Below are 23,446 nucleotides of genomic sequence, written 5' to 3'. Positions count from 1 at the left end.
AGCCATGCATCAACAATACAACAAATATGTAAATACCAACAATTTCTCTATTGAGAAAAACAATTGAAAAATAGAAAAACGATTAAAATAAAATTATAAAATCTGAAAATACAACTAAAAATTTAAAAAAAAAAAATCAAATAGTGTTTACAATTTGTTCCTAATTCATGAATGATACGTTTGGAGATGCATCTCTAAATTCACTCTGGGGCGTTTCTAAAATTTTAAGGATGCGTCCCATATAGTAAAGGAAGAATGAGAAATTTCGTATAGTTTAAACTTGAATGAGAAATTAGGCCTGAATGTGAAAACTTGTAATTCAGCATAGACTCTTCATAGAATACACATATTCCACTAGCAGAAGGAGATAACTCTAGTATTCCTCATACCAACATGAAGCAGACCAAAGAGATTACATTTCGAGTGGTAATAGAAATAAAAAAATTTAAGTAAAAAGTATAGATTATTAACCACATTTTACCACAAGCGGTGAATAGATTACTATTATAATTATAAATTTATAAATGCTTACCTCAAAAAGTCAAACTAAAAAAATAGGCTTTACCATTCACTAAATTCAGCCATGTTGAATCCAACGGTTGATAATGTTGTGACTAAACAGACTGCATCAACCATTGCTTGCGCCTAATCTTGGTCCCAGACAAATCCCCATTAGTTATTACTAAGTATACTATCTTGTAAACACAAAAATAATCTTTAATAGAAAATCTTTGCTCATTAACCAACCTGCACAGTATTGTAATCTCAATTCAATTCGTTGAAGTTTCCTGTTTCTGCAGATGCTGCATTCAAGAAAGAAAAAAGTTCCCATCGAATCGGCCTTTTGGAAACACAAGAATCTGTACCATTTTAGTCACTTGGAATCTTCAAGATCTTATTCATCAGCCCAATTGTATCGCAGCAAATAAGCTTGTGCTGTTAAAATCTAACAGAAGCGCCGCACCGTCTTATTGAGATGCATGCGCAACTGTAAGAACTATAGTTTTAAAAGTAGAATGATCAAGAGGCAAACGAGATGCATGAGCAACATTAAAGACTTATGCCAGACCAAAGGATTTAAAATTCAACGTTGAAAATTGTAATCAAATTAAAGCATATAAATGATATTTCACACCATGAGCTTGTCCGATCTTCTGACAAATAAATACATCTCCAATTTGGTAGTATGAGCATGCCTTCCTAGAACAAGCATGATCAATCAGAGGCTCCTGCTGCTTTTCCATGATGACACTTGATCAGCTAATGTTTTGTCGATAATAATTCTATCATCTTCAACTTCACATGCAGAAAAAAAGGGAGAAAATGACATCATAGGTTAAATGATAGTATGATACCAAATCCCTATTTCAATAGGACTTTACAAGCAAAAAACAAATAAGCATTACTATAAAAACTTCAACTTTTAAAAGCAAATAAGCATTTCAAATTTTTCAGATTGCTGGAAAGATCTCAACACATCATTCACAGTTCCATATTCTAGTGGTTTCTCACACTACCTGTGAAGGATGAGGTGCTTGTCTTCTCTTAGTTGTTTGCATTTGAATGTAGTACTTCTTAATCTCATTTTGGAAGCTTCTAACAAGTTCATCCATGTCCTTTTCATCATGCTGCATAATCATAGAACAAACAAGATCCAAACAAATTAACAAATCAAGTCTAAATAATAATAACTCAAAATTCAGTTTACAGGAGAATAAAGACAATAATTTTAACATCATGAGTTAAGTATTTCAGTTAATTTCATCAAATTGCTCAATCACCAATCCATAGATACTTACACAAAGACGAAGAATGAAGGATCCAAGAGAAAATAGATATGCAAAAATGAGCATGTACCGGAATGTTTAGCTTTTCCATCGGCGAGAGACTTACTTCAAACCTTTCCATAAAACCCTAAATCGTCCCTCTGTATGCAAGTTGAAGGGTTTGAGAAGAAAGAGAAGGAAGAAAGGGTTAGGGTTTGGGAGAAGATACACAAGACAAAATTTGTTTCAACTTTTCAAGAATCGTACAATTGGGGTTTTGATAGATTGGGAGGGGAAAAATTTCACTTTTAGCGCTGTAACTTTTCACTTCTAATATTTTTTTAAGCGCTGGAGTAATAATTGTTTTACAGCTATAATGAACGACTCTTTTAATCCCGAAGCAAGTGGAACGGCTAATATTGTTTTAGCAAGAGGACCTCCATTCCATTCCATCAAAAGAATTATTTTTTTTTAAATTAAATTATTTGAACTAAACATAGAGAACGGTGACATAAAATAATTAAATTGTTTTAGAGGACCTCCATTCCATTCCATCAAAAGAATATTTTTTTTTTAAAAATTAAATTATTTGAACTAAACATAATAGAGAACGGTGACATAAAATAAATATTTTTATTATATATATATATATATATATATATATATATATATATATGGAAACAGTTCTAATATGATGTTAAAAATTAAGCGTTGTCGTAGAGTCAACATGTTGTAGTGTTATTTGAGACCATAGAACGTTTTGTGCAACTTATATACTTTACTCGCTTCCTTCTGAATAACAAATTCTGGAGGTTGTGTGACACTGACCTCTTCGTCTAAAGGACCATTTAGAAATGTTGATTTCACATCTAAATAAAATGTCGATCAACCTTAGATGCATGCCAAGGCTACCACTAGTCGAATAGTCTTCAATCTTACTACTGGAGCAAATACTTCAGAGTAGTCGAGTTCTGCTCTTTAAAGAAAATCTCAATCTACTAATCTTGCTTTATGTCTTGCTATCAACCAATCCGCATTTTGTTTCAACTTGAACACCGACTTTACTTGGAAAGCTTTTGTATGTGCTAGCAATTCGATTAATTCCCATGTGTTGTTTTTTTCAACTGCTTTTAACTCTTTGACCATTGCACATTTCCATTGTTTAATCTTTAAAGTCTCACTATAGTTGATTGGTTCAGCACCTGCAAGTAAAGCAAAATGAATTAATTCTCCATCTGGTGTGACTTCATCATCATCAGCCACTTCATAGTCTCGAAGTCTTGCTGGAAGAATTTGAGTTCTTTGAGGTCTTTTGCTCGTGCTAGCCACACGCTCTTCGACTTCAACATTGTCGGGAATGTCAATAACTGCTTCGACTTCGACTTCGGCTTCATCAATTTCTTTGTCGAAACCATAGCTCATCAATGGTTTGTTGATTGCATCACCAGAATTTTCATCAATCACAATATCTCGACTGAACACAATCTTCTCATTAATTGGATCTAATAGCATATAGCACCAATCTTGTGATATCCTACCGGAACCATAGGTTCACTCTTGTCATCAATATTCCTTCTTCTTACATCAGGAACATGCTTGTAACACATGGAGCCAAACACCTTCAAATGACTTACTGATGGTCGTCTTCCACTCCATCCTTGTTCTTCAATATCATGGTAGGGCATCTGTTCAGGATATAAACTACACTCAAAAAAGCTTCACCCATTAAGGATTTTGGAAGATTCTTCTGCTTCAACATGCATCTCTCAATATCCAATATGGTTCTGTTCCTTCTTTCTACAATTCCATTATGTTGAGGCGTATAAGGAGCGGTTACCTCATGATCAACACCATGTTCTACACAGAATTCTTCAAACATCTTGGATGTGTATTTTCCACCTCTACGTGTTTGCAAAACTTTGATCTTTTTCTCACTCTCTTTTCGACAAGTATCTTGAATCTCTTAAATATTTCAAATACTTCGTCATTTCTTTTGATCACATAGATCCACAACTTTCGACTAAACTCATCGATAAACAAAACAAAATATCTTTTTCCACCAATGGTATGTTCTTCGAATAGACCACATACACTTGAGTGTACCACTTCGAGTATGCAGGATGATCTCATTGGCATAGTCGAAGCGAAAGAATTTCTGGTTTGCTTTTCGACTAAATAACCTTCATAGAATTTGTCAAGCATCTTAAGACTTGGAATACCAGTAACCATATCTTGAGTAATCAGTTGATTGAGTGATCGAAAATTCAAATGTCCAAATCTCAAATGCCACAACCAGTTATCCTTGTGGTCGACAATAGTTTTTAGACATTGTACTTCACTCAAACTAATCTTGGTCTTAAACATCATGTTCTTTGATAGAGGAGATTTCAAGATAAAATTGTTCAGGGTGTCGAATAATTTTAAAACTCCATCTTTCATGACAACTAAGAAACCTTTCTCGACTAGTTGTCCAACACTTAGCAGGTTGCACTTCATTCCTGGTACATAGAGCACATCTCTGATCATAGATTTCCCTCCATTACTCATTTGAAAAATTATGTTGCCACTACCTTCTTCTTGCAACAAACTATTTTCAGCAAGTTTTGCCTTGCTCTTCTTCGACTGGTCAAAATCTACCAACCACACCTTTTGACCAGTCATGTGATTCGAGCAGTCTGAGTCGATGAACCAGATATTGGATTCGACATGGTTATCTGCAACTGCACCCATAACCATCATACCTTCATAATCATATAAATGTTGGCGTGTAAGGTTCGCTCGTTCGTCCGTGCCTTTTGTCGATCCATTATCTTTCTTGTATCAACAGTTCTTAGCCATGTGAACCCACTTTTCACAGTTATAACATTGCATAAATTTTTTATCTTTGTTTTTCTGGTGGTTTCCTCCTCCTCTTTTCAAGGATTCAGAAGCCTTATCTTCGACTAGATGTTCATAAGGGTTCGACCAAGACTTCCTTCCCCGTGTCTTGTTTCCTTTGCCTTTGAACTTGTTGGAACCACTTGAAATTCTCGGGTACATGGTAGATACAACATGTTAATACTGATGGTCTAACATCATAACATGACATTAAGACAGATGCCATGACATACAATCCTCATACAAAATAATAGCATTCACTTGTAACTTTTGTATGTAGATAAATCACAGAGTGGCAATGTTGTACCCTAAAATTTTCCCCCCTATTTTCAAATCCAAATGATTCAAGACACTTCCCCATGCTCATAGAAACTTCAAATGCTCAAGACTTCTCAAGGATTGGTCAGATGGACTCTCCTCCTAAGCAATTGACCTACAACTAGGGTTTTACTTTTCTCGAAGGAAATTGGGCTTCTAATGCCTCAAGTGGACTTCATGGTTCCTAATATGTATCAAGGTATTCTCATGTCAAATTTCAAGCCTTGCAATGCAAGTTTTCTCAATCAATTGATTAGATGATTGAAAATCAACTGTATTGGACAAAAAAAAGTCAACTTTGACCAATTGACAATTAAACTTCATCATTTTTTATCAGCATCAAGATTTTGAAGTTAAATTCATCATTTGATCAAGGGTTGATCATGATTTGTCAAGAAAACTCAAGATTGCTCAAAAGTCAAAAGTTACTAAATTAGGATTTTCTTAAGGAGAAGTCAACTGATCTTTCACCAAGCACAACATTCGTATACTTTATCAGAAATTCCTCAATAAAAGCTCATTTTAAAGGAAATTACATTCCCCACAACTTCGTCTCTCTAAGCTCAAGTCCAAAAATGTCTCATTTTAGAGATATGAGCCAAAGCTTTACAGGTCATTTTGAAAGTCAACAAAAAGACATCTTTTGTCAAAGCAATTTACATGAAGATAAAGACTTCAAATGAAAAAGTGATCATCATGAAAGTTGTTAGGAGACATCTTGAGCTTTCCAAAAAGTCCAAGATCACCTTCCTATGACAAAAATTGAGAGAGTTGTGATTGGTGCAAGTTGAGTAAATTTTGAGAAATGCATGAAACCTACATTAAACAAATTTTGAACTTCTGGGCTAATGGACCTAAATTTTGAGGTTCAAACATGTTTATAACATGTTGGAGGACCTCTAAGTCCATTGGTACGTGGCCATAATTTTTTATTTCTACTTATTTCGATTTTTATTTACTTTTTCAAAAGAATTAAATTAAAATAGTAAATCAATAAATTTAAATATGAATGGATCACATTTGGATCATCCAAGGGCCAAGATATCATGCTAAGACATTCCAAAATCGTGAAAAACCATTATAGGGAAGTATCTTGATGTTTTGGCAAGTTTATGAACATGTTTGGACAAAAATCTTCAAAAAAGGAACAGTAAAAAACGTGTTATTATTTTGTTTTGGTAACAACATGAATGCCATGTTTTTTCTTTCCATACTTCTACAAGCCTATAAATATATGAGGCTATTACACATAGAGGGGACGAAAAATTGCTTCCAAACTAAGTTCCAAAAAAAAATTGCATTGTCCCATCCTGTTGGTTTCAATCCGAACCATCCATTGCAAACTCTTACTGAAGCATCCAAAGGTATAATCAGATCAAAAACCATGATCGTTGGTATCTGAAATAAGCATACTCACTCTTTACGATTTACATTTTTTTCAATCATTATTTTTTTAAAAAAAAATTCATGTGTTGTTACTAATTGTTAATTGCCCAGAATGCTTTAAAATCATGTTTAGAACAGGTTGGGGTTAGAAAACGCAAGCCTTGACATGAAGATCAACATTTATCATTTGTTTTCTTTTATTTCCCCAACTAACGCCCATGTTCATGTTATGTTGTTTGATTCTCATTTGGTTCACACGACAGCAACGTAGCCCAGGGGAAAGGAATAATGCTCATGAGATAAAGAGGGTGGGCGCAAGCCGCACCCCACACATTTGTTTTTTTCATTTCTAATGTTCTTTGTTTTTTTAATTACTTTAGTTCCTTTTTCTCAATTAAACCAATACACAAAAACCTCATAAAAATCAGAAAATTATGCAAATAACCAAAAAAATTAGTATTAGTTTTTTTTCAATAAATTAACTTAACTCCTTTTGATAAAATTTGTAATTATTAATTAATTAGACTTAGAATTTACTTATATTTTTTTATTAGAATTAGGTTATTTAACTTTATTCTAACACCATAATAAATCATAAGCATACAAAAATATAATAACTTTTGATAATTAGAATTTTAGGACTTGAAAAAATAATTTTTCTAACATCTTTTATAATTTTGCCACTTATTTTACTAAACAAATTGTATAAGTTGTATAGTAATTGTAATAGCTTCATGTTTAAATTTCCCGCAAAGTTTTTACGATTGTATCTCTCCCTAAGCCATGTAATAGCGTAGGTTTTTACTTTCTCACATTTTATTTCTCGCGTTTTATATTTTTGTAAACTTGTATATATTTAACTGCTAGTTTAATTAGGCTTGTATGGCAAGATAACAAACAAACCCTAGAATAACCATAACAACCAAGATAAAATACCTGTAACTAACACACCTTTGCACACATACACCTCTAGGGTAATCTCCCTTGCTGCCTTACGATTAAGTTAGTCATTTCCCTCAAAAATAGGGATACTTTAGCAAAAGACCCTCGGTATAAATCATCATGGTCCCTTCGAATTAATGATCTAGTCCCTCGATGACCCTACAAGCATAATGATGATAGTCTTTCGAATTTTTCTAAGGTATCCTTAAAGTTGCCTTCGATCACCAAAACAACGACCCTACGCGTGTCTCTTACATCCAATGGAAAGGAATTCTCACCAACTAATGGTATAGATAGTCTCTTTCCTCCAAAGGGAAGGAAATAATAGGAAAGACGATCAATTTAATGGGTAAGACTTGTAGTTGCTTGCTCAAAATAAAAATATTTTTCACACCCCACAAATTTCAAACTCTTTAAAAATTTCTCGAGGACAGACACAAGATCTTTCTCAAAACCCTCAACAACATGAGGTATTTTTCAAACTATTTTCAAAATATTCTCGAGGACAGACGCGAGATTTTTTTTCAATATATTTTTTAAACTCTTTGTAAATTTTCTCGAGGACAGACACGAGAATCTTTTCAAAGCCTTGCCTTCCTGTGGAATTTTTTTAAAACATTTTCAAACAAATCACTCACACACACACACACACAAACAATAAAAAGTGAGCAAGCAATTATGAGCCCGTAGATAACTACAGATGTAAAGGGTGTTAACACCTTCCTTTAACATAACTACCCCCAAACTCAAAATCTTTTCAAAAAGGACTTTCTTGTTCTTTTCAACCTTTCCTTAATATTGGATAAAAGAAAAGTCGGTGGCGACTCTTGCTAACCGCGACATACATAATTCTGAAAAAGTCACTTCTCCACCGTATTGTAGACTACCAACACAAATCACATGTTGAGATTAAAGTCTCAACCTAAACAATGTCAAACAGATGTCTAGACATCATTTGCTGATAGTCTTTTGAAAAAACACCTACACAAGAGACTCTCAAACATGAAACTTTTTGCTTCCCCTAATTTACAAATTCTGAAAAAGTTGTATGTTTCATCAGGTTAGGGTTCTCTTTAAATAGTCTTTTGACAGTCCATGGGCTTCGTTACTGTTGCACTAATCTTTAATTAATCCATATGCTAAGGACTACACCAAATCTGTAGAGCTCTTTTTTCAATCTGGAAATAAATCTTTAAGTTTTCTAAATTATTCAATTAACCAATATTAGAAACATTAATTTTAATGTGATTTGAGTCTAAAGTTTCATATTTAAATCTTTTTAACATGTGAATATTATTGAGATATATCTTTAAAGAAATATCACAAAATCAAATCAAATATGTCAGTATTTAAAATAACTTGTACTCATGTTCTAGTTCAGAATGTCATGACATCTGTTAGAACATTTGTCTTCAATATAAGCTCAATTTTGTTGTATCAGTATGGTCAAGATGCCACGACATCGTGCTCAACATCTGTCAAGAACCATATTTTGGCAAAATTGTTGCCAACCACAAAACCATGGAACTAATACCACCATTCAATTTCCATGATTGAGCTTGCAGTGCTTGTATTGAGTCTCGAAACTCATTTTTGTTAGTTCTCTATTTTGTTGATTGACATTAATTTTAGTAAAACAAATATAGCAACAATATGTTAAATAGATGTGTTAACTTTCTAAAAAGAACAGGTTGATCAAGAAGTCCTATTTTACGAAGAAACATCTTGAGATGAAATGTTTCATCATCTGGAGCAACATGTCGGACAAAATGTCCTATGCAAAGTCATTTGACATCGTGACTGTTTGGGCTGGGTTGTTGGATCAAGTCAAGATTTAACAGATGCATGATATTATGGGAATATTATGCAGTCCAATATGGAACGGATTGACAAATATGGAAATATCAAGTCAGAATCAAGAAGAATATTCACTTTTTAATTATGAAGATAATTTATGAAGATTTGATTGAAGATCTATTTTTATGCAGAATTTTTTGCAGATTTGTAGCAGCTGATATGCTATGATTTTGAAGCCTAAATCCAGTAGGGAAAAGGTTTTAAATAAAAGTATTGTAACCCATAAAATTTACGGGTCCAAGATGTAGAAATACTAGGGCTTTATCGTCTGTACCACTCTCTATAAGGGTTAGTTGTTTGTGATCCACTCGACTTGTGAGTTGGACTTTTTGTTCCTTGAGTTGTAAGGTTCTGTTATCTCTCGTAAGCTGTGAAGCATATAGTTAATTATTGTCATGCATTCATAAGCTGTTAAGTATTGAATGTATGTGTCACTTAGGTATCATTGTTACAGTTATCTAGGTGTGTGTTGCTTGTGTTTCAAGCTATTGTTCTTGATCGAAGCTTTTAAGAAAGATCAAGTATTTGTTGATTAAGAAATTCATAATATTGAAATTAAATGAAATTATTTATTTCCTAACTTTTTCTATCAATATATATACATTAAACATGCAGAGCGATGCAAAATATGTCATATATTAAAAATTAAACACCTGAAAAAAAATTATAGACTGTTTTGGGAGAATTTTGTTGATAAATTGTGTATATTTAAATATCTCATTTTTTTTCTAAAATTTCATATTATAAACTATTTTACCGCCTCCATTATAAAAGGATAATGGATATGCAATTGATAACTTAAATCATTCAATTATTTATTTTAGCTATGTCAATGAAAGTATTTTTATTATGTTATATTTTACAAGGATATATATATATATATATATATATATATATATATATATATATATATATATATATATATATATATATAGTTTCATGTTGTTTTCTTGCTCAACATGTACTCAAAGATATGATTTTTATTCGAGAGACATGTTATAATATGTGACATATATAACTTATAGTTCTTGTTCGAAATAGAGATACCTCGTTCAATGGTGGATGTGCCCAATGTTCATGAAATTAATATTTAGATTTAAAGGGACTTAAAATAGTTGTTTAGACTATGTCAATTTATCAGATAGGAAGGCATCCAATTCAAATCTTATACCATTAAATGATACATATCATGATAATGATAGAGTTACCGATATGGTTTTCTATTTGTCCTAGTACATGAGTGTCCCGAGTTGATTTTATTTTTATCCCTACCCACATCCCTCAAGCATGAGGTCTATAAGGGGGGATGTGTAACACCCGAGGCCGAAGAAGGCGAGGGGTGGTTGCACTGCATGGAACACCTGAGGCCAATGGGGGCTAGGGTGGTCGCCACATCGGAATGAGAGGAATCCTAAGGCCGTGCAGGTATGAAACTGCATGGTTGAAGGAAAGCTTATAAGGATTGATCGGTACTACCTATACCAACAAAATGCATCTTCTTTCCGGGAGCCCGTTCAATAAGAACTTCACAGTTAAGCGTGCTTGACTTAGAGTAGTATTGGGATGGGTGACCTTTTGGGAAGTTTCCCGGAAAGCATACGAGTGAGGTCAAAGCATGCTGAAAAGACCCGTGTTGGTTTGTGGGGTCAGTCGATAATTCTGAAAGCAGTTTGGGGTGTTACAAATGGTATTAGAGCCAGACCACTCCCAGTACGATGTGGTTCGAGGAAGAACCATGCGGAAGCTGGTGGGCATGTAACACCCGAGGCCGAAGAAGGCGAGGGGTGGTTGCACTGCATGGCACACCTGAGGCTAATGGGGGCTAGGGTGGTCGCCACATCGGAATGAGACGAATCCTAAGGCCGTGCAGGTATGAGACTGCATGGTTGAAGGAAAAATTATAAGGATTGATCGGTACTACCTATACCAACAAGATGCATCTTCTTTTCGGGAGCCCGTTCAATAAGAACTTCACAGTTAAGCGTGCTTGACTTGGAGTAGTATTGGGATGGGTGACCTTCTGGGAAGTTTCCCGGAAAGCATGCGAGTGAGGTCAAAGCATGCTGAAAAGAACCGTGTTGATTTGTGGGGTCAGCCGATCATCCTTAAAGCAGTTTGGGGTGTAACAGGATGATTTAGAAATATTGATCTTTGTCTACATGGTGTATTAGACTCGAGTAACAAGTTGTGGAGTTCAAATTTGAGACGTATGGTAGTATTTGTTTGTGGTCATGATGATAGATTTAACCCCCATGTTAGTTTATAAGCCTAAAGTATGAGGTAGTTTGGTTAAATTTGATCATTATAACTCAGGAAATTGATTTGTTTTCCCTATACTACAGTCAACCCAATACTTTTTTATTTGCGTAAATCAAATAACTTTAAGTGTTGAATTTTATTTCCCTTTCTTTTAGATAGTTTCAATTAGTTCTTTAACAAAATAATGTACTTAAAAAGATTATATCTTTAAACAAGTAAAAGTTATTTCATTTTTTATAATATAAATATTTAGTTACTTATAACAATATTCACTTATCAATCACAATGATAATACAATAGTATATAAATTTGCAGAAACTACACATTTAACCGTATCTATCCAAATATAAAATATTAATTTCTAACTTTAGTAATGGAAATAGTGAATGACAAAATCTAATATTGCACAAAAGTGTAGATACAACCAGTGAATAACAAAATTAGGCTCATCGCATCTATCTAAATTAGCCATTTAAATACGTTATTATGATAATTTATCTATAATAATGGATAGGTTGTTCCAAAATATTGATTATAAATTGTTCAGGGTTGGCTGGTGGTTTAGGATAAGATAAAGACATATATAGAATAAATGAGTTGGATATAAACACGATAAGATCTAATTATATCATGTATTTTATATGGTCATGAAATATAAGTTAGAAACATAAAGTATGACTAATTAGTTTGATATGTACATGATTATATCGACTCTAACCCTCCACAATGAAAATAACTCCTTGAAAGTGTCTTATAATTTTAATTTTACATTCACAAAAAAAATATAGTTGTCTCCCTAAATAAAATTAATATTTTATTTAAAAATTCACTATATAAATAAAACAGGATAAATTAAAATTAAGTGAAATTATTTATTTCCTAACTTTTTGTATCAATATCTATACATTAAACATGCAAAGCGATGCAAAATATGTGATATATTAAAAATTAAACACCTAAAAAAATTTATAGACTGTTTTGGGAGAATTTTGTTGATAAATTGAGTATTTTTAAATATCTCATATGTTCTTCTAAAATTTCATATTATAAACTATTTTACCGCCTCCATTATAAAAAGATAATGGATATGCAATTGATAACTTAAATCATTGAATTATTTATTTTAGCTATGTCAACGAAAGTATTTTTATTATGTTATATTTTTCAAAGGAATATATATATATATATATATATATATATATATATATATATATATATATATATATATATATATATATATATATATATATATATATATATATATATATATATAATTTCATGTTGGTTTCTTGGTCAACCCGTACTTAAATATATGATTTTTATTCGAGAGACATGTTATAATATGTGACTTATATAACTTATAGTTCTTGTTCGAAATAGAGATATCTCGTTCAACGGTGGATATGCCCTATGTTTCATGAAATTAAGATTTAGATTTAAAGGGACTTAAAATAGTTGTTTAGACGATGTCAGTTTATTATATAGGATGGCATCTGATTCATATTTTATACCATTTAATGATAATATCATGATAGTGATAGAGTTACCAATATGGTTTTCTATTTGTCCGAGTACATGAGTGTCCCGAGTTGATTTTATTTTTATCCCTACCCACATCCCTCAAGCATGAGGTCTATAAGGGGGATGCTTTAGAAATATTGATCTTTGTCTACATGGTGTATTAGAATCGAGTAACAAGTTGTGGGGTTCATATTTAAGATGTAAGGTAGTATTTGTTTGTGGTCATGATGATAGATTTAACCCTCATGTTAATCTATAAGCCTAAAGTATGATATCCATAAGAGTGAAATGCTTAATGAAATTATTTTGGTAAACCAACACTTAAGCCTTAGACTTGTAAGGGTCAAGTACTTCTAATTGGGGAGCTCATGCCCGATTGACCCAATGAAAAATAGTAACTTGTTATAAATGCTATGATTTAAAAGTGGAGAAAAACACAAGAAACATGTATAGTTAGCAATAAAAGAAATATGTAAAAAAAAACATAACATGATGCCAAATTTATGTCTACTTTGTTGTTTAAATCGTGAAATCATTTGAATCTTTCTTCCTTTTATTTATGTTGGATATCCTTTTAACTCTTCATGTAATAGTTTGGTTAAATTTGATCATTATAATTCATGAAATTTATTTGTTTTCCCTATACTACAGTCAACCCAATACTTTTTTATTTGTGTAAATTAAATAACTTTAAGTGTTGAATTTTATTTCACTTTGTTTTAGATAGTTTCAATTAGGTCTTTAACAAAATAATGTACTTAAAAAGATAATATCTTTAAACAAGTAAAAATTATTTCATTTTTTATAATATAAATATTTAGTTACTTATAACAATATTCACTTATCAATCACAATGATAATACAATAGTATATAAATTTGCAGAAACTACACAGTACACGCATTAGGAAGAGTGAAAAACAAAACACAGACAAAAACTTGTAGGCAATATAATTAAAACATATTTGCTTGTGTCAGGTCAATCTAGGTTCAAAGGTATAACATTACTGAGTTTATCATTTTGAAATCAAAATCAAACTATTATCTCGTAATTACCATGTTACTAAATTTCTAAAGTCAAGAATTTACTTCTATCACGGGAACTTAATTAGGTATTTGCTTCAAATGTTAAACATGATAAATAATATATCAATTTCTATATAATGAATTTGAGAAGTCAATAATTTATCACATAAATTAAATTATGCATTTATATCCAGGGGTAAACCTCCCATAACTCAATAATATGCATCCACATCCTTCGATCGTGTGATAAAATATTTCAAATAAGTAATTGTCCAACTAAATATATAAGATTTGGTCTAAAAATATATTAGAATAAAAATTCACATATAAGAATAACAAAACATATGTGTACAAAAAAGAGAAAAATATATAAAAGACACATAAAACTACGATTTATTTTTAAAAGAAAGATAAAATGCGTGGTGCAAGTTTTGTATTAGAAAGAAATAACAAACTTTAGCACGTAGTTTCTGAAGCAACCGTATGAGTTTTTGTATTGTTTCATTACAATGTTAATACTTTTCAACGAAGATCCAAACAGGCTCTAATGCGGGTGAGGTAAAACATCTGGTCTGAGACTATATGGTTCACTTTGCTCTTTAAGAATGATACTAATTTTCATGGTAGAAAGATCAAAAGAGATTGGGTGGTGACCAAAAATATTTTATTGTTACCATAAATTACACGAAAGTTTAAAATAAAGAAAAACGAGTTTAACTTACAATATGATTTGATGTGAAACGCTTAATGTATTATTTCAATTTTGACCATTGAACATTTAATTTTCACATTATTTTGTAGAAAATGCTAACTTAGCATGTCACCTGCACTGCTAATCTAGATGTACTATTTGTTACGCCAAGTGGAACACTAAACATTTCTTTTGTGACTATAAATCCACAATTAGTTTTTCCTATGCATGAAGCTTCCACAACAGATTGACTATTTGTAGCTTCCCACGAGCCTTTCTTAAAAGAAACACATTGACCTTGTGGATTTCCAAAGCTAGCAAATTGGATTTGTGAAATTACTTGTCCACTTTGGCATGATAGTTCTAGTTGTGCACCTTCATGTACATTAGCACAAATAATTCCTGTTGTCACAGTTTGGAACTGAACACTTTGAGGATTACCACCTATTTCTTCAAATAAAACCAATGTGTTCATGTCATCATTCAAGAATGACCTTGGTACATGGTACCACCTTTGTGATGGACTTCCACAATTGGTGTTGCACTTTTCCTTTTTATATTCTCCACGATAATCGCACGTGTCACTACATCCATTTGTAGCCGTAACCCAAGAAGGCCAATAACGACCAATGCTATGTCCATTCACCCAAGCATGTCCTTTACCTAGGCCTTGGAAGTCCACCACAATAGGGTTTGTTCCAAAAGGAGCTTTAAACTCTGCCTTATACCAAGTCATAGGTTTTCCGATAGGAATATGAGGTGAATTAGTGTTCCATGATACACCAACATGTGGTTGCAAATCATATAAACGTTTCCTCTCACCATTCAAACCAACCTTATAGGACCAAAGGTTGGTTGACAAATCCATAGTAACATTATTTTTTCCAATCAATTGAACAGGGCCGCCTGATATGCCCGTTTTTATCTCGTCAAACCATGCACCATAGTTTGCAAGCCCGACGGTGGCACTAAGCAAAGTTATAATGTTTGTTCCATTCTTCAAAGAAACTTTCTTTTCATAAGTGAAATTATTTCCCCATTGGCTAAATTGGTATCCTATATACTTCCTATTAACATAACCATGAAGTGTATGGCCCATAGTGTTCACACGGAGAGTCGCATTTCTCCAAATTGATGTGTCATTGATATCAACACTAGTCATGTACCATAAATAGTCACTTGCATCCAAGGTTAGTTCCTTCTGCTCCAAAAGCTGGTGTGCTTTAATAGTTCCCTTTCCATGCATAGTGTCTTTCTTTGGCTCCATTTTCCATTCCCAGGTGAGTCCATTAGAACTATTATCACCACTCCTTTTCACCATTATTGAGGTTTGAGTGTTAACCTTTGCCGTATTGAAAATTTCTTTGTTGCATCCGTTAAGAATAGTGACGGACCAGGCAGGAACAAAGAATTTACCATCATTTTGTAAGTCAACATTTGCATCTTTGTTAGTGTCGTTATTGCTCAGGAAACAAAATCTTGCGCCAGTGGATTTTGCATATGTTGTAAGTGTGACCCCATTGCCCAGATCCGTGTCGTTTATTGATATATAATTTGTAAGAACATTTTCACCCAATTTAATTGCTTCATGAAGTTGCTTAAGATGTCCCCATTTTGGTTGATTCAAATTCCCATACTCATCAATCGGTGCATCATAGTCATAAGATGTTGTCATATATGGTCCACCTGCTGTGCGGCCAAAGTTGGTTCCTCCATGGTACATGTAGTAATTGTTTAATACACCTCCAGTTTGGAAAAAGCGTGCAACTGAGAAAGCTGAATCTTCAGCACTTCTATGGGGAGCTCTTTCACCCCATTTTTGGAACCAACCAATCCAATTTTCAGTGAACATTTTAGGACTTTTTGGGTTATTGGGTTTAAATTTATGACAATAGTATCCATTGCAAGTATTGATGATAGGCTGAGGAGCATCAGGTTGCTGACACATGATCCATGGAACCCCAATATTTTGTGCTAGAGCCATTTGAGCACACCATTTAACATATGCCTTCCCCGCTTCTTTGTAATTCCACATGATATCTCCATATTCGTTCTCAATTTGAGCTAGAAGAATGGGACCTCCTTGTGATGCAAACAAATTTGCTTCTTTTGCCACATTCACGATCTTTGTGGTAAAAATTTGCATTTCGTTCTTGTAAGCCTGATTATCTGTTCTTAGCTCGATCCCAGGAATATTGTGAAGCCACAACGGGAACCCTCCGTAGTTCCATTCCGCACATGCATAAGGACCAATCCTCATAATGGCATATAGTCCAGCTTCTTGGATAAGCTTGAAAAATTTGACAAAATCCAAATTTCCTGAGAAATTATATTCACGTTGAACAGGTTCGTGACGATCCCAAAATATATAAGTTTCAATGGCATCAAGGCCACCATCTTTGGCCTTTTGAATAAGGTCAGGCCACATCTCCACAGTGCTTCTTGGGTAATGAATTGCACCTGAAAAAATAAGACGTCTTTCTCCATTGATAATGAGAGCTTTTGAATCATAAGTAACCTCTATGGCAAAACATGAGTGCAACATAATTATACTCATTAAGAGAATGCTATAACAAGATAAAGAACCCATTGTAAACATGTATGATTTTCACGTCTTTGTTATTGAAATATTATAATCGAGAATTGAATTATATAGGAAATGTAGTTTGGTTGTTCCTAAAAAAATAGTGTTGAACTATCTAATCAATATTCTAAATTAGATTTTTGTACACAAAAAAAGTATGTTACATGAGTTGGTCACACCAGAAAGACACGCAAGGAGTGAGTAAGAACTCACCGAATATGGCCTAAATATCCTAGAAATATTCACACATTTAACCGTATCTATCCAAATATAATTATTAATTTCTAACTTTAGTAATGGAAATAGTGAATGACAAAATCTAATATTGCACAAAAGTGTAGATACAACTAGTGAATAACAAAATTAGGCTCATCGCATGTATCTAAATTAGCCTTTTAAATACGTTATTATGATAATTTATCTATAATAATGGATAGGTTGTTCCAAAATATTGATTACAAATTGTTCAGGGTTGGCTGGTGGTTTAGGATAAGATAAAGACATATATAGAATAAATGAGTTGGATATTAACACGATAAGATTTAATTATATCATGTATTTTATATGGTCATGAAATATAAGTTAGAAACATAAAGTATGACAAATTAGTTTGATATGTACATGATTATATCGACTCTAACCCTCCACAATGAAAATAACTCCTTGGAAGTGTCTTATAATTTTAATTTCACATTCACAAAAAAAATATAGTTGTCTCCCTAAATCAAATTAATATTTTATTTAAAAATTCACTTTATAAATAAAACAAGATAAATTGAAATTAAGTGAAATTATTTATTTCCTAACTTTTTGTATCAATATCTATACATTAAACATGCAAAGCGATGCAAAATATGTGATATATTAAAAATTAAACACCTAAAAAAAGATTATAGACTGTTTTGGGAGAATTTTGTTTATAAATTGAGTATTTTTAAATATCTCATATTTTCTTCTAAAATTTCATATTATAAACTATTTTACCGCCTCCATTATAAAAAGATAATGGATATGCAATTGATAACTTAAATCATTCAATTATTAATTTTAGCTATGCCAACGAAAGTATTTTTATTATGTTATATTTTACAAAGGTATATATATATATATATATATATATATATATATATATATATATATATATATATATATATATATATATATATATATATATATATATATATATATATATATAGTTTCATGTTGTTTTCTTGCTCAACCCGTACTCAAAGATATGATTTTTATTCGAGAGACATGTTATAATATGTGACATATATAACTTATAGTTCTTGTTCAAAATAGAGATACCTCATTCAACGTTGGATGTGCCCAATGTTTCATGAAATTAAGATTTAGATTAAAAGGGACTTAAAATAGTTGTTTAGACTATGTCAGTTTATCAGATAGGAAGGCATCCAATTCATATTTTATACCATTTAATGATAATATCATGATAGTGATAGAGTTACCAATATGGTTTTCTATTTTTCCGAGTACATGAGTGTCCCGAGTTGATTTTATTTTTATCCCTAGCCACATCCCTCAAGCATGAGGTCTATAAGGGGGATGCTTTAGAAATATTGATCTTTGTCTACATGGTGTATTAGACTCGAGTAACAAGTTGTAGGGTTCATATTTAAGATGTAAGGTAGTATTTGTTTGTGGTCATGATGATAGATTTAACCCTCATGTTAATCTATAGGCCTAAAGTATGATATCCATAAGAGTGAAATGCTTAATGAAATTATTTTGGTAAACCAACACTTAGCCTTAGACTTGTAAGGGTCAAGTACTTCTAATTGGGGAGCTCATGCCCGATTGACCCAATGAAAAATAGTAACTTGTTATAAATGCTATGATTTAAAAGTGGAGAAAAACACAAGAAATATGTATAGTTAGCAACAAAAGAAATATGTAAAAAAAACATAACATGATGCCAAATTTATGTCTTCTTTGTTGTTTAAATCGTGAAATCATTTGAATCTTTCCTCCTTTTATTTATGTTGGATATCCTTTTAACTCTTCATGTAATAGTTTGGTTAAATTTGATCATTATAATTCATGAAATTTATTTCATTTCCCTATACTACAGTCAACCCAATAGTTTTTTATTTGTGTAAATTAAATAACTTTAAGTGTTGAATTTTATTTCCCTTTCTTTTAGATAGTTTCAATTAGGTCTTTAACAAAATAATGTACTTAAAAAGATTATATCTTTAAACAAGTAAAAATTATTTTATTTTTTATAATATAAATATTTAGTTACTTATAACAATATTCACTTATCAATCACAATGATAATACAATAGTATATAAATTTGCAGAAACTACACAGTACACATATTAGGAATAGTGAAAAAAAAAACACAGACAAAAACTTGTAGGCAATATAATTAAAACATATTTGCTTGTGTCAGGTCAATCTAGGTTCAAAGTTATAACATTACTGAGTTTATCATTTTGAAATCAAAATCAAACTATTATCTCGTAATTACCATGTTAATAAATTCCCAAAGTCAAGCATTTACTTCTATCACGTGAACTTAATTAGGTATTTGCTTCAAATGTTAAACATGATAAATAATATATCAATTTCTATATGATGAATTTGAGAAGTCAATAATTTATCACATAAATTAAATTATGCATTTATATCCAGTGGTAAACCTCCCATAACTCAATAATATGCATCCACATCCTTCGATCATGTGATAAAATATTTCAAATAAGTAATTGTCCAATTAAATATATTAAATTTGGTCTAAAAATATATTAGAATAAAATTCACATATAAGAATAACAAAACATATGTGTACTAAAAAAGAGAAAAATATATAAAAGACACATAAAACTACGATTTATTTTTAAAAGAAAGATAAAATGCGTGGTGCAAGTTTTGTATTAGAAAGAAATAACAAACTTTAGCACGTAGTTTCTGAAGCAACCGTATGAGTTTTTGTATTGTTTCATTACAATGTTAATACTTTTCAACGAAGATCCAAACAGGCTCTAATGCGGGTGAGGTAAAACATCTGGTCTGAGACTATATGGTTCACTTTGCTCTTTAAGAATGATACTAATTTTCATGGTAGAAAGATCAAAAGAGATTGGGTGGTGACCAAAAATATTTTATTGTTACCATAAATTACACGAAAGTTTAAAATAAAGAAAAACGAGTTTAACTTACAATATGATTTGATGTGAAAAGCTTAATGTATTATTTCAATTTTGACCATTGAACATTTAATTTTCACATTATTTTGTAGAAAATGCTAACTTAGCATGTCACCTGCACTGCTAATCTAGATGTACTATTTGTTACGCCAAGTGGAACACTAAACATTTCTTTTGTGACTATAAATCCACAATTAGTTTTTCCTATGCATGAAGCTTCCACAACAGATTGACTATTTGTAGCTTCCCACGAGCCTTTCTTAAAAGAACCACATTGACCTTGTGGATTTCCAAAGCTAGCAAATTGGATTTGTGAAATTACTTGTCCACTTTGGCATGATAGTTCTAGTTGTGCACCTTCATGTACATTAGCACAAATAATTCCTGTTGTCACAGTTTGGAACTGAACACTTTGAGGATTACCACCTATTTCTTCAAATAAAACCAATGTGTTCATGTCATCATTCAAGAATGACCTTGGTACATGGTACCACCTTTGTGATGGACTTCCACAATTGGTGTTGCACTTTTCCTTTTTATATTCTCCACGATAATCGCACGTGTCACTACATCCATTTGTAGCCGTAACCCAAGAAGGCCAATAACGACCAATGCTATGTCCATTCACCCAAGCATGTCCTTTACCTAGGCCTTGGAAGTCCACCACAATAGGGTTTGTTCCAAAAGGAGCTTTAAACTCTGCCTTATACCAAGTCATAGGTTTTCCGATAGGAATATGAGGTGAATTAGTGTTCCATGATACACCAACATGTGGTTGCAAATCATATAAACGTTTCCTCTCACCATTCAAACCAACCTTATAGGACCAAAGGTTGGTTGACAAATCCATAGTAACATTATTTTTTCCAATCAATTGAACAGGGCCGCCTGATATGCCCGTTTTTATCTCGTCAAACCATGCACCATAGTTTGCAAGCCCGACGGTGGCACTAAGCAAAGTTATAATGTTTGTTCCATTCTTCAAAGAAACTTTCTTTTCATAAGTGAAATTATTTCCCCATTGGCTAAATTGGTATCCTATATACTTCCTATTAACATAACCATGAAGTGTATGGCCCATAGTGTTCACACGGAGAGTCGCATTTCTCCAAATTGATGTGTCATTGATATCAACACTAGTCATGTACCATAAATAGTCACTTGCATCCAAGGTTAGTTCCTTCTGCTCCAAAAGCTGGTGTGCTTTAATAGTTCCCTTTCCATGCATAGTGTCTTTCTTTGGCTCCATTTTCCATTCCCAGGTGAGTCCATTAGAACTATTATCACCACTCCTTTTCACCATTATTGAGGTTTGAGTGTTAACCTTTGCCGTATTGAAAATTTCTTTGTTGCATCCGTTAAGAATAGTGACGGACCAGGCAGGAACAAAGAATTTACCATCATTTTGTAAGTCAACATTTGCATCTTTGTTAGTGTCGTTATTGCTCAGGAAACAAAATCTTGCGCCAGTGGAATTTGCATATGTTGTAAGTGTGACCCTATTGCCCAGATCCGTGTCGTTTATTGATATATAATTTGTAAGAACATTTTCACCCAATTTAATTGCTTCATGAAGTTGCTTAAGATGTCCCCATTTTGGTTGATTCAAATTCCCATACTCATCAATCGGTGCATCATAGTCATAAGATGTTGTCATATATGGTCCACCTGCTGTGCGGCCAAAGTTGGTTCCTCCATGGTACATGTAGTAATTGTTTAATACACCTCCAGTTTGGAAAAAACGTGCAACTGAGAAAGCTGAATCTTCAGCACTTCTATGGGGAGCTCTTTCACCCCATTTTTGGAACCAACCAATCCAATTTTCAGTGAACATTTTAGGACTTTTTGGGTTATTGGGTTTAAATTTATGACAATAGTATCCATTGCAAGTATTGATGATAGGCTGAGGAGCATCAGGTTGCTGACACATGATCCATGGAACCCCAATATTTTGTGCTAGAGCCATTTGAGCACACCATTTAACATATGCCTTCCCCGCTTCTTTGTAATTCCACATGATATCTCCATATTCGTTCTCAATTTGAGCTAGAAGAATGGGACCTCCTTGTGATGCAAACAAATTTGCTTCTTTTGCCACATTCACGATCTTTGTGGTAAAAATTTGCATTTCGTTCTTGTAAGCCTGATTATCTGTTCTTAGCTCGATCCCAGGAATATTGTGAAGCCACAACGGGAACCCTCCGTAGTTCCATTCCGCACATGCATAAGGACCAATCCTCATAATGGCATATAGTCCAGCTTCTTGGATAAGCTTGAAAAATTTGACAAAATCCAAATTTCCTGAGAAATTATATTCACGTTGAACAGGTTCGTGACGATCCCAAAATATATAAGTTTCAATGGCATCAAGGCCACCATCTTTGGCCTTTTGAATAAGGTCAGGCCACATCTCCACAGTGCTTCTTGGGTAATGAATTGCACCTGAAAAAATAAGACGTCTTTCTCCATTGATAATGAGAGCTTTTGAATCATAAGTAACCTCTATGGCAAAACATGAGTGCAACATAATTATACTCATTAAGAGAATGCTATAACAAGATAAAGAACCCATTGTAAACATGTATGATTTTCACGTCTTTGTTATTGAAATATTATAATCGAGAATTGAATTATATAGGAAATGTAGTTTGGTTGTTCCTAAAAAAATAGTGTTGAACTATCTAATCAATATTCTAAATTAGATTTTTGTACACAAAAAAAGTATGTTACATGAGTTGGTCACACCAGAAAGACACGCAAGGAGTGAGTAAGAACTCACCGAATATGGCCTAAATATCCTAGAAATATTCACACATTTAACCGTATCTATCCAAATATAATTATTAATTTCTAACTTTAGTAATGGAAATAGTGAATGACAAAATCTAATATTGCACAAAAGTGTAGATACAACTAGTGAATAACAAAATTAGGCTCATCGCATGTATCTAAATTAGCCTTTTAAATACGTTATTATGATAATTTATCTATAATAATGGATAGGTTGTTCCAAAATATTGATTACAAATTGTTCAGGGTTGGCTGGT

General features: G+C 32.5%; 2 protein-coding genes and 1 long non-coding RNA gene across 5 annotated transcripts; all 3 read right to left on the bottom strand.

Annotated features, from left to right (window-relative positions):
- On the bottom strand, nt 1–2,110 carry LOC131657071 (uncharacterized). 3 transcript variants are annotated; one of them, XR_009300459.1, is made up of 4 exons: nt 1,800–2,110; nt 1,518–1,628; nt 748–1,296; nt 1–650 (listed from the first exon to the last, which is right to left on the bottom strand). It is a non-coding gene; the product is annotated as an uncharacterized LOC131657071 (long non-coding RNA). The 3 variants fall into 3 exon arrangements; XR_009300461.1 differs by having other exon boundaries at nt 1–645; XR_009300460.1 differs by having other exon boundaries at nt 1,858–2,110.
- Nucleotides 2,111–14,762: 12,652 nt separating this feature from the next.
- On the bottom strand, nt 14,763–17,231 carry LOC131657070 (beta-galactosidase-like). The gene has a single exon (XM_058926577.1). It carries the CDS (start codon nt 17,229–17,231, stop codon nt 14,763–14,765), a length of 2,469 nt encoding a protein of 822 aa, XP_058782560.1.
- Nucleotides 17,232–20,502: 3,271 nt separating this feature from the next.
- Nucleotides 20,503–22,971, bottom strand: LOC131657069 (beta-galactosidase-like). Its single transcript, XM_058926576.1, has one exon. The coding sequence runs from the start codon at nt 22,969–22,971 to the stop codon at nt 20,503–20,505; it is 2,469 nt and encodes an 822-aa protein (XP_058782559.1).
- Between the last annotated feature and the right edge of the window lie 475 nt (nt 22,972–23,446).

This window comes from Vicia villosa, linkage group LG3 (assembly GCF_029867415.1).
Source record: "Vicia villosa cultivar HV-30 ecotype Madison, WI linkage group LG3, Vvil1.0, whole genome shotgun sequence".
Classification (NCBI taxonomy): Eukaryota; Viridiplantae; Streptophyta; class Magnoliopsida; order Fabales; family Fabaceae; genus Vicia; species Vicia villosa.
The sequence above is the reverse complement of the archived record's forward strand: the minus strand, read 5'-3'. Positions and strand labels throughout refer to the sequence as shown.